Genomic DNA, 13,094 nt, shown 5'->3' on the forward strand with positions numbered 1-13,094 from the left:
AAGGGACGAGGCGCTAAAGCGTAAATTATGGGATGACGATCTGTCACTAAAGGACGTGATCAGAAAGTGTCAAAGTTTCGAACTGAGAAGTGAAAGTGAGCAACTACTGCACCTTGCCAACTCCAAGAGTGTAGACGTCAATGCAGTCCAAACAATTCGTGGTCGACGACGAGGAAGGGGACATGGTCATCAGCAGCAGCATCAAGGTGAAGGTCAACGCTTCAGTCGAGATCAGGGACGTGGACAGTCTACTGGTCAACGAGGATATTCAGTTAGTCGTGGCAACTATGGGAATGTTGTGACCAAGTGTGGTCGCTGTGGTTCATCTCATCCACAGAACAGATGTCCTGCCCACGGTAAAACGTGTGCAAAATGTAGCAGGCCAAATCACTTCGCGAAAGTGTGTAGAACACCCAGTAGAACGAGGCCCAGTGTCCATTTTAATGAAACAGGAAACTCCGACACTGAGCAGACTGACTTTATGCATGTGTGGTGTAACACTAAGGACACTGATCAGAGGCATTGATCAGTGGACTGTTAATGTAGTTACGGGTGATCATGACATGGTTAACTTTAAGATTGATACAGCAGCTGAAGTAAACACGCTGTCAATGAAAACCTATGAGTCTCTAAGACACAAGCCAGTCATTAAACAGAGCACCACAGGTATTTTTGGGTTAGGTAAGCAGAGGGTGACACCACTTGGGGTAACGGTGTTAAAGTGTAAGCACAAGGGCAAAATACACCAGATACAGTGTGAAGTCATAGATGGTGAAATACCGAATCTGTTGTCACTGCAAGACAGTGTCAATATGAATCTAGTGAAGAGAGTACATGCAACAAAACAGGCTAAACAAGCTGTTGAGCTACCAGAATCGATCAAGAATTGTCCACAGAGTGCTTTAGATATCATTAATGAGTTTAATGATGTGTTTCAGGGTATAGGAAAAGTGCCGGGTGAGGTTGAGTTAAAGCTGAGTTCAGCACCCATGGAATACCAGTTTGGGTTACAAGTGACAACGGACCTCCATGGAATGGTGGAGAATGGAGACAGTTTGCGGATACGTATGGATTTGTCCAGAAAACGATATCACCCACCCATTCACTGACGAATGGACTGGTCGAGAAGGCAGTGGGAACTGCACAGCAAATGCTGAAGAAGTGCCAAGCAGCTCGAACTGATCCATACCTCGCATTACTAACCGTAAGGAATACCCCGAGAGACGACGAGATGGGATCACCAGTTCAGAGACTGTTTGCGAGACGTACTGCAACACGCATTCCTACCGCAACATGCAAACTGACCCCACAGGTGAAGAAACCACAAGATGTAAGCAGGAACCTGAAGGATGCCAGACATGGAAGAGCGAAGAAATATTATGACAGACACGTAAAACAGTTGGAACCACTGAAGCCATATGACACAATCCGAGTGAGGAGCAAAGAGATGTGGAAATTACCAGAGCTTATTCCAGATCAAACGGATGTACCACCCAGATCATACAGGATAAGGCTGCCGAGTGGAAGGGTCACTAGGAGAAATCGACGTGATCTCTTGAGGACCAAGGAACACTACACACCGCTCCGAGATAGAGGTGATGAACCTCGAGATGATGGAGTTTGCAATATGGCACAGCCCATTGTTGACAGAACTCCACCCCAAATCCCCACTCCTAACCTGTCCAACTCACCTATAGCTCAACCTCAACCAGCACAACATGGTAATTGTAGGCTGAACAGTGAGTCAAAATGTGAGTCGGCTCAAAAGCCTTCAGTTGTCACTAGGTCAGGGAAAATTTCCAGACCACCTCAGAAGTTGTCAGACTTTGTGAGATAGACAAAATGAGCGAAGGACAAGGGGAAGACAAATTCAGAGTTAAGATAATATAGTTATGTTTATTAAGACAAGCATTTCATGGTTAATGAACCTATGCAAGATTGCATGTGATTTACAGAGTGTAGTTGAAGGTTAGTTCGTATTGAATTTTTAAAAAAAAGTGGTTATTTGGCATACGTGAACACTTGTGTGAATTTGGAACGGTTTTATTTTTTGTAAGGAAAGAGGATGTCATGTATTGCGTCCACGAGATGGCGTGACTAGTCTAAAATAAACAAGTTGAGTGACCGCCAAAATGCCGTGCATGTTTTGTTTGTGAACCTACACAGAAACACTTGAATAGATACACAGAAACACTTGGACAGAGGCCAAGACATAACACAGATGCCAAGACAACATTTATAAGATATTGCAATCCTTCTGCTCTTAAAAAATGAATAAGAAATGCCCTTGGTCTGTAGCCTGCAGCCGAAATGTTGCTTTGCGCAACTTTTTTAGTGGATGCGCTGTCAGTGGTGCCACCTTCGTTGTAAGCAACGGTAGAGCCGTCAGTTTTAAAGTGTGTACCGCAAGTTTTTTGGCTCAGAAAAACGAAATATAGCAGAATATAGTGTCACCTGACAGTGGAAATATCACTGATTATACCAACATTCAAACACCCAAGATTTTATGAGAAAAAAAACAAAGCTTATAGCATAGAAAAATTGATTTGACCACATCATACCAGCAATAAAATTTTTCCGAGTAGTGACTCTCAAAAATTACAAATGGCGTCTCAACAAGCGAACATAATTAAAACAAAAGGGCGTGCAATTCTGTTTAATAAATATTTTTGAGTTTTTATGTCAATAATTCAGAGCACTTTCTGTCATTGTCATTCCCCTTGTTACTATCTGACTGGCAATCCACAAGCTTCTCTAATAACAGACTTTACGTGGCATTAGTACTACACTGCTGTTTACGCTAGTATGAGCGGCTGTGTTTACACTCTGACCTGATTTCTACGGTGCGTGGTATGCATTGCTGCACCGTGATAGATGTCTCGCGCTACCACGAGAAAATTCGAGAGATGGCAACGGTAAACAGAAACAGAACACAAAATTGTAATCGTGCATGATTTCATTGGTTTTATCGTTACTCTAGACAATTGCTGTTACTCAAGCAATAACGGTAGGTATCATGAAAGTAGGGAAAACACTAGAAAATTCTCGCGGTACACACTTTAAAACTTTTGTTAACATTTCTAATAAATATAATATTGAACATAAAACTTTATGTAGCATAATTTTAACTCTATCTTAACTGAAAATATCTGAAGATACCTGTAGTAATGCTATCCCTTTAAATTGTCGGATCAAGTGCTGAAAGAATGAATCAACCACTCAAATAATTTTGCCAAAAATCTCCTTCCAGAACAGATGGAGGGGGTTTCTTATTTATTCATTTAAAAGCAGTTCAAGGATTGCAATATCTTATAAACAACTATTAGGTTCATATATAATATGGACGAATTTGTGCTAAAATAAAAATCGTTCAGTTAATAGCAGTTAGGTATAAATATAATTTCACTTTTAGAATTAGCCCTTGGTCTGTAACCTGCAAATAAATCAGAAAAAGTGCAATATCGTCAAGGTGGCAGCACAATCGAGGGGGGGTGGGGTTGTCATGTCAGCAACCAAAAAATAAAGATTCCAAAACACATTTGTTTTATAACAAATGTAAATGCCATGATTATAGGAATTTGTAGGCATACATAATGCATTATTTTTCAGTTACTATCATAATATATCCTAAAATTCTAGGGTGTAGTGTCCCTTTCAAACTAAATTGTTTCCTGTTTATTGTTATAGGCCTACATGTAATACAATGTTTTTTTTTCTTTTGCAGGTTCCAATTGAATTTTGAAAACTGTTGAATTGGCTTGGGACATGTGGTAAGCCTACCCACCTTCCGTAATTAAGTAGCCTTAATTGCTGGGCAAAGCCTGTTACGGAAGCAACACAGCAACATAGTTCTGATGCTCCATTTCATGCTCCACCGGCCACAGCAGTGTTTCTTAGCAGAATTTTGCCTGACAACGACCTCTTTATTTTTGTCATGGATGGTGTGACCCCAGTCTCTCCATGACTAGTCTGGCATTTAATTGGGCGAGAACCTCCTGGAGTGTATACTACGCGAAAAAATTAGTTTTTAGATATTTTTTAAATAGTGGATTTTGATGCATTCTATGGTGCTAATAAAATATCAGATTTTATGGCATGTTATTGTGCAAATACACCAATATAAGGCTGTTAAATAATTTGAATTAGTCCTTTCAAACTGTTGTAAGTGAGCCCTTGCTATTGTGGCGTTTGACCCGTAACGTTAGTTTGCATCAATCATGTGTTGTCCTAGTGTGTGTGTGTGTGTGTGTGTGTGTGCGCCTGCGCGCGGTCATGCGTGCGTGCGTGTGCGTGTGTGTGGTGTGCGAATGTGCGTGTGTGCGTGCGTGCGTGCGACTCAGGCCCCAAAATACACGGTAGCGAAAGGCGAATCACCTGGGCAACATAAAAAGTTGCTCCCGAAAAAAATACGAGTACGATTTTTTTTCAAGAGAGGATAAAAAATCTGCCCCGTAATATTTTTTCCGTGAATTGAACATCATGCCATGACAGTGACGGCCGTGAGTTTAGTTTTCCTTTACAACTTTCATATAGAAAATGAATTGCCGACTTGCTGTCCTTCACAAGAAGGGGAAAAAGTCACGATCAACGGCAAACACGGTGTGTGCCGTCAGGCCTGTATGTGTTAGCTATTCAGTTGGCAGATAGATTAACTTATTAACCACATTACTTGCCTTAGCATTGTACTTGCACAAATACAGTGACAGAGACTGAGCAGTTCAACTCTCAGCAATTTGAGTTTATGTTTCTTTCTTGTTTTGGGCTGTAGTCACTCAGGAGTACAGGACTCACAATTCACAAAACACCTTTGCAATCCACAGAGTACTCCAAATTAGCTCAAAAAAACAAACAAAATAACACAAATACATGTAAAAAACATTTAACATTTTACATCAATTTACATTCAGTTTTAGAGAGTAAAGGCACATTAAACAGTGCTATGCACATTGTACAGTTATTGAGGGGCAGGATACAAACTACTAACTCTAATTTATGTAATTTTATGTGACAAAAAAGTAGCCCCCGTAAGCACAAAAGAGCCCCTGAAAAATAAATTTACGGGGGCTTCTTTTTAATGTAGTACAGCTGCTATCGTCAAAAATAGCATGAAACTTTGCACAATTACTTCTAACCATGTAACAAACAATTTGTGATATGGATCCAAGCTAGGTTAAGCTCTGGACTCGAGATCTGCGCATGTCCTAAAATCGCGGACATGGAAACGAGGCTGAAAATTTAATTGCTCAAACAGGCCTTAGAGTACAAAAATAAACTTGGAACTGATATATTAGTTGCATATGTGTATTCTGTGCTAGAAAATGTTGAAGATATGATCACGTGACCTTTCTTTACAGTTTTACGAATTTCGCTTGGGATACCTGTGGTGGAATGTCAAACATAGATACATTAGTGGGGCGGATATGTGTCTGAGGTGTGCACTTCTGGAAAGAAGCATGAAAATTTGCCCTAGGGGGTTTTTGAGTATGCCGATTTCAAAAATTGCGGGAAACACGATGTCACTCCAACGTTTCCCGCCAAAAAATCAAAAATTAAAAATGGCCGCCAGAAAACATGTTTTTGCCCATAAATCAGCTGTAAGTGCCTCGATTACAATGATCTTGGTGCCTATACCTATGTTTTTGAAGTCAAAGAATGCAATCAAACGCATGTCAAATATCATAAGATATATCTTCCCGCCAAAAAGTTGCAAATTCAAAATTGCCGCCACAAAACCCAGTTTTGCCCATAAATCAGCTGTAAGTGCCCCCAAGTACCATGATCTTGGTCTCTATACATGTGTTTTTGAGGTCAATGCACCCCATAGAACGGGTATAGAACACATGTGATCTATCATAACATCTTCCCGCCAAAAAAATTAAATCCAAAATGGCTGCCACAAACGCATTTCTTTGCCATAAAATGGCTATACGTGCCACGGTTACCAGGATCTAGGTATCTATACCTGTTTTTAATTTTTTATGTCAAGGAACCCGATGGGAAACATGAAATTATCCTAACATACATCTTCAAATTAAACAAATACAATATAAAATGTTTTTAGGTCAAAGAACTCGGTAGAACACGTGAAAAATTATGATGAAAACTTAAAAAGAATGCCATCTATACTTCAGTTCATAATTTCTGTTACACTTTGGAAGGTACACCTGCGTGCCCGCCAAAACGTCGTTTCCATCAGATTCCATGAAGACACAGTGCACGCAATAGAAGGCACGCGCGTATGCCGTGTAAAAGCAATCCAATGGTGTGTCATGTATTATTAAATGATCCATGGCAGTATCTCATATGCTCAGATTTGCTTGCTTATTCTCTGTTACACTGTCCTGAACAGAAGCACAACTGTGTACACTCGAGATTTGCTATGACACACTTGCATCTTTTTGTACAAGACTTTTTGCATCCACATTTTAACAGTTCATGACTAGCTTTGGCTGCCTCTGGAAGAGTGGTCCAGCATAGAGTCCATGGGGAATCATCTGTCACTCTCTCCCAGCCCCATAAATCTGGCGATGGAACTTCAGGGTCTCCTATAAGTGACTGTCCCCAGATGTGCCCTGCCTGCTAAACAGCCCTTTTCACATGCTGTTCCAGGGCATGCAACGTTGGAGGAATGTTTTCCATCTTACGGTTTTGAGTGAACAACTGCTTCCTGGCTTCATTCACATGGCTGAGTGCTGATGTTCGCAGATACAAGAGAACAACATATCTCTCTATTTGCTCCACGTCGTTGGGGGATACCTGGCTTGGAGCATGGGATAACCGAGCAAATATCGGTTTGAGATGAGGCATACTGCACCCAACAGCCCAAGCTGTTCTCTTTCCAATTCCATGGAAGGCAGAAACAGTATCACATCCTGATATTGCGTGAAGAATAGAAGACCCATGATGCATCGTTGCCTAATTCAGCTGCAATTAGGTGGCACTGAATGTAACGTAGTTTAGCACCATGACCAAATGCTATCAATATTTCCCAGTCCTGTAAAACACTTGACACTGCAATTGCGGTAACCACCACATCAGTATCATGCATGTATCATCAGCTTGGTAAACCCATGATGGAATGAATGGGAAGCATGAAACAGGAGCCGTGTGTCTGCTTCTTCGTGAGTGCAGAACAAATCTGACAGGTAAGCTATGGGAGATGATACAGCATTCTGGCCATGTGTGGAGATCACTAGCTTCTGTGGAGGAGGTTGAAACTCTTGTATTGCATTGGCTAGAAGTTGGAACAGGCTGTCTTTGTTTGCATCACAGCGAAGGAAGTTCTTCCAGTTAACAGGAATCTTGGTGTTATTGTCCACCCGGAGATGATTACCAGATCTACGGTTCTGTCGTCTTTGTGCCTTTAGGCTGTCCTCCCTGTAGACATCCCAGACAACATCTACGTAAACAACGTCTTGTAGCATGTGTTCTATATAGGGCAAGAACACCAATTGTGAATAGTTGTGGAACTACTTCTGACTTCAGACGACAGGATGAGAGTGGATGCAATTATTATAGATGGAGCCGTTGTGGTCCAGATGCTCCAACCCAAAGCCGTTAGCACCTTTGACGAGTACTTCAACTCCATATTTGCGCCTTACATCCTTAGGCAACTGGAAGAAGCGCAGATATGAGTGCTCTTGCGCCGTGTACTCACGAGGAAGCTGATTCCCGCATGATGATTCATGCACTCCATTCTAGCGCACATGGCCATCGACGAATAAAGATCCGAAGTAACAATACTGATGTTGTTGTGCTGGCCGTTTCCATTGCTCCAGTTCTCCCGTTAGATGAGCTGTGGATCTCATATGGTTCTTCCAAGCAAGTCCGTAACCTTCCAGCGCATACCATAGCTACATCCCTGGGTCGAGAGAAAGCGCGTGTGTTACCGATGTTTCATGCATTAATATGGTGTGATACGGTTTCATATTTCGGTGGAAGAGGAAAGAAGACGGCATGGGACGTATGGAACGTGTTCCCAGAGCTCACCCCTGTTCTTAAAGCACTGCTGATACTGCCAGAGGATGTTGATGATACCAGCATGGATGTCATTGAGCGATTTGTGGTACTCATATATGACCGCACGAGCAGCCTCAGTAAAGTCAACGAAGTCAGGCAAGATCTTTTCTCAAGAAAGGTGCGATCCCTCGACAACATCCCTTCCACTCAAGCATCCTTAGTACAACATGTCAAGAGAGCTGTCTTCCATTCCAAGGTGGTTATGTATGGGGCCAGACCCTGTTAAAGAAGCCCACGTTACCGAGTGCCTCAAGATGAGGATGGCAGCTTGAAAGTGGTCGCTGGGTGCCTTACTGGACGACACTCTCGCAAGCCAAGGACTCCTGCTATGAACTCATTCGATGTGGATGCAAAGCTGGTTGTTGAGGACGCTGCAAATGCCAGAAAGCTAATCTTACCTGCACTGGGTTGTGCAACTGTAGAGGCAACTGCAACTAGCTATGGGATGCCTAGAGTAGCAAGTAGAAAGGTTTAATTGACTGTGTTCAATTGCCAAGAGCATCGTTAATTGTTAAACAGTTTTGACCAGCTATCTCAACAGCCAAGTGTATATACTATTGACCGCCACGTAGAGAACCCGATTAAACCCTCAAGCAAGGCGAAAGAAAAGAATTATCAGGAAGCTATATAAAATTTGTGGTTCAAAGCACTTAGGTACTTAGCCTGGAAAGCCTAAAATGCAATGTGAGGATGAAGCATGTATAGACTTTAGGCCAATTCAGGATTGTATGGATGTATTCAGGATGTATTGGAAACATGTGAAAAGCTTTTTTCTATCATTAAAATGATAAAAAAGATAATTGGGCGTTCAGTAGTGCTAATTTTAGTGCAAATACATAGTGCCATGTATCTATGTTTGACATTCCACCACAGGTACCCCAAGCGAAATTCGTAAAACTGTAAAGAAAGGTCACGTGATCATATCTTCAACATTTTCTAGCACAGAATACCAGTTCTAGACATAATATATCAGTTCCAAGTTTATTTTTGTACTCTAAGGCCTGTTTTTAGGCAATTAAATTTTCAGCCTCGTTTCCATGTCCGCGATTTTAGGACATGCGCAGATCTCGAGTCCAGAGCTTAACCTAGCTTGGATCCATATCACAAATTGTTTGTTACATGTTTAGAAGTAATTGTGCAAAGTTTCATGCTTTTATCACAAAAGTGAACAATTTTGGGCGATAGCAGCTGTACTAATGGGGGGTTGGGAATAAAAGCCACCGGAAAAAAAATTTGAGGCCTGGCGTTCATGCGTGCGTGTTTGCGCGCGCGTGCGTGTGTGGGCGTTTGCTTTACGTTACCGCGTTAACCTGGCTACAATTGTAATCAACTGCCGTGCGTGCTTTAGTGTTAATTAATACGAACAAGAGTGATATTTTAGAAGAACAGCAATTTCGTTGTAACCAACTAGATGTACTTTAATGTTCTATATGACACATAACAACATTCCACAAATCAAGTTCTCCTCTCTCTTTTCCGAAATCGAACTCCCTCCCCCCCCCCTCTCACCTGTATCTGCATCATCCCCTCTCTCACCTGTATCTGCATCATCCCCCCCCCCCCCCCCCTGTATCTAACTCTATTTATGTGATTATAAGCAATGGTGCACCTAAACAATCAGCTGAGCAACTGTTGGCAGTGACAGAGATGTCACTGCCAATCTGAACCGCGCTTACATGACAACGACGTACCACAAACATGGACGAGCCCAGTTCAGACGATGGACGACGCATGGACGCAACGAAACATTAATACTAACGGTAATTACATATATTACAACATGGTTTGCACAGTCCTTGAAAAGTCCTTGAATTTGAGGGGAGTCCTTGAAAAGTACTTGAATTTAGTAAATGTTGATTTTGGGCTTGAAAAGCCCTTGAATTTCATGAAAATGTCCTTGAATTTTTAGAAAGAATCCTTGCCTGTAATAAAAAGAAATTTTGTACCATCGATAATGTGCAAACCTCCATAAAAATTGCGTTAAATGAGCTTAAAAAGCTATAGACACGATAGAAAGTTAAATGATGATCACAAATTACAGTAAGTCAGTAAAATCAGTCAGTAAATCAAGGTATGTTGTAGAAGTGACGCTGAAGGGGTCGTTGTCGTATCAGGTACTACATATATGTACCCGAGGTACATATAATTATGTATACACAAAGTGTACCAGACTTGTACTGCAGAAGTGTACCCTAACCCTAAACACACCTCATATAAAAATATAAACATAATATGACCTAAAACTTAAAACTACCTCGGGTACATATATGTAGTACCTGATACGACAACGACCCTTCGTGCAGAAGTGACAGTGTTTAGAAGGGTTTATTAATGTGATCCATGTAAGTGAGCTGACTGTTAGAGGTGACCGTGATTAAAAATGGGGTTATTAAATTAATCCAGGTATGTTTTGTTCTGTGTATGAATTCCGATAAAATGTCCGATAAAATGTCCTTGAAAGGTCATTGAAAAATTTTCAGTCCTGTATGAACCATGTACAAGGCCCAAACATATAAAGTGTATTGTAAATGTGCTGACAGCTAACCACAACAATGACAAACCAGTTTCAATGTTTATCCAATCTTTGCTGACAATGTTAATCAGATGCTGACATCAGTATGGAGTGAACGACGTGTGATCGAATGAACATTGAATATTGAAACTGATTTGTGATTGTTGTGGTTAGCTGTCAGCACAGTAAAAAGATCGTGCCTTTACACGGGAATGCTGTAAAATTGTTATCAGTCATGCATGCAGTTATACTGAGGAGATGATTCTTCCGCGTTGTTGTAACAATAAGTTGGTATCGCGGTAGCGAAGCGCGAGCACAAACGTAAAATGTTTATTGCCGTCCAGGCATTTCGATACTAGCATTCGTAGGAAATTGAATGTAAAAACTAAATGTTAAACCCAACCCGGTTATAAAGTTTCAGAATTAATATTGTAGCGATGCAAATTTATGTGACATAAAGTTAATTTCAGACGGTTGGATCATAAACTCTTCGAAGACCACTTAATTAGTACAAATGGTAGTAGAATGGCCATTGGAGTTATTAGCCGTGAGCCATTAGTCATTGGCCATGAGCCATCAGAGTTACGGTCATTGGAGCCACACTAAGGAGGGCAGCCATAATAGTGCAACGCAGACAGAAATAAAGGAACCAGGAACGTTGCCAGCCAGTGGGTGGCGAGGAGTTTAGACTAGAGTTTGGAGGCGTGCCATAATGACGCAAGAGTGACGAGGTGGTCACTTGGCCGATCAATGTTCGAATGCCCACCAATAGGAAAGATGGGCGAGAGGACCGGACTGCGACTGCGAGGGGAAACACGTGTCCTCCGAAAAGGGCATGGCCGCATATAAAAGGGGAAGGCCGGGAGAGTGAAAGGAAAAAGGAGATGTATGGGGAAGATGTATGGAAGAGTGAAGGGGGAGAGTGACTCGAGGGTAAGACTGACGATTGCAAATATGCTGTGCATCAAGTAAAGAACCTTTTCCTGTGACAGCCTGCTGTTCGCCTTATACGAGACGTGTAGTTTTTCAACATTACAATATGACAGTGACAGTAAATATAATTCCTACATCTCTAATTCGACTGACCCTTGCTACACTAGGAGTCACGTGCTCAGGTGCATGCTACTCACGAAATCTTTCTTGGAGAGTGGAGTGAAATAAATAGATTTCCTGAATTCTCGTTCTCTAGTTTTCCTATTAGTATAATTAGTTTTGAGTGTGTAAGTATGTAACACTTCTTCAATCACACAACAGTAAATAAGTTACAATTGCTTGTTTTGCTTATATTCGTAGTGCTATCACGCACATAAATGCCTATATCCTTCTGTTGGCAGGTAGTTGCTGATGGATGCTTCCTTTACTGCACACTCCATTTCAATCATAACTGTGATTCTCAGTGCTTCCATTATTCCCACATGGCTGTAAGACCCGCAGTAGACATCGACCCGACAAAGGATGAAAAAACTGGCAAGGTGAGGGAGGTGGGATCGCTGGCCGTTTGGTCGCTCTCATCTTGTAAACCAGGATTCGGCGTAGACCAACTGCGGGATGACAATTTGGACACTTACTGGCAGTCTGACGGACCACAGCCACACTTAGTGAATATCCAGTTTCGTCGCAAGATGACCATACAGGATGTAGCGATATACGCTGACTATAAGTCGGACGAGAGCTACACACCAAGCCGGATTTCAGTGAGAATTGGCAACCACTTCAATGACTTGCAAGAAATTGAGATTGTCGATTTGAACGAACCTACCGGTTGGGTTGTGATTCCGCTAACAGATGTGAGCGACAGACCTATTCGCACGTTCATGGTGCAGATTGCTGTGCTGTCGAACCATCAGAATGGACGTGACACCCATATGAGGCAGATAAAAATTCACTCACCTGTCAATGATGGTTCTGTGTCAAAATTTCCCAACTTCACCAGTCTTGAGTGCTCTCAGTTCACCTGTATACGGTGACAGTTGACATATAAAATGTGGCATTACTGTACGTATCTTTAAAACGTCATGCAGCGATTGCTAAAACAAACTGATGACAGAAAGCATTTCTTCTGGCAGTTAAAGCCATGATATACTTGCAATACAAGTCGAATTACGCAGTAGTATGTTTTAATTATCGACTCACAGAAGATGTTTATGCTTCTGTGTATAATTTCGTGGGAGCCTAACGAGGTGTTGTAAGATTATTGATATTGCAAAAGGATTAATTGAATAATAAATCGTTCAATGAATTATCTCCACAAACTTTCTTTGCATACTTATACATTGTTTTCTTACACTACGTGTTATCACATGTTATTGGGCATATGTGAAATCATAGTAATCGCTCCCACTCTGGAACAATTATGTTGCAATATATATGTTGACACCCTTCTTCATGGCTCTCCAGTTGTAAATGTTATAAACTCTAACAAAAACATGACGAGCACTTATCGATATTACTACAACTTACCATAATTTACTTACTACCAACTTACAACGAATGCTGTAAAATTGTTATCAGTCATGCATGCAGTTATACTGAGGAGATGATTCTTCCGCGTTGTTGTAACAAT

General features: G+C 41.4%; 1 protein-coding gene across 3 annotated transcripts; it reads left to right on the forward strand.

The window, feature by feature from the left end:
• Positions 1–3,730: 3,730 nt before the first annotated feature.
• LOC106816569 (anaphase-promoting complex subunit 10-like) lies at positions 3,731–12,773 on the forward strand. Of its 3 annotated transcripts, none has more exons than XM_014821195.1 (2): positions 3,731–3,770; positions 11,866–12,773. In XM_014821195.1, the coding sequence occupies exon 2, from the start codon at positions 11,947–11,949 to the stop codon at positions 12,496–12,498; it is 552 nt and encodes a 183-aa protein (XP_014676681.1). In that variant the 5' UTR covers positions 3,731–3,770; positions 11,866–11,946; the 3' UTR covers positions 12,499–12,773. The 3 variants fall into 3 exon arrangements, with proteins under 3 accessions (XP_014676681.1, XP_014676678.1, XP_014676679.1); XM_014821192.1 differs by lacking the exon at positions 3,731–3,770 and adding an exon at positions 9,628–9,779; XM_014821193.1 differs by lacking the exon at positions 3,731–3,770 and adding an exon at positions 10,802–11,464.
• The last annotated feature ends 321 nt before the right edge of the window (positions 12,774–13,094 follow it).

Source organism: Priapulus caudatus, unplaced genomic scaffold (genome assembly GCF_000485595.1).
Source record: "Priapulus caudatus unplaced genomic scaffold, Priapulus_caudatus-5.0.1 Scaffold1418, whole genome shotgun sequence".
Lineage (NCBI taxonomy): Eukaryota > Metazoa > Priapulida > Priapulimorpha > Priapulimorphida > Priapulidae > Priapulus > Priapulus caudatus.

Excerpts from the sequence above, each read along its gene's own strand:
- LOC106816569 (XM_014821192.1), top strand. The coding sequence starts at position 9,696 with ATGACAACGACGTACCACAAACATGGACGAGCCCAGTTCAGACGATGG. Across the intron at positions 9,780-11,865 it reads ACGAAACATTAATACTAACG|GTAGTTGCTGATGGATGCTT; the intron begins GTAATTACATAT and ends TTCTGTTGGCAG.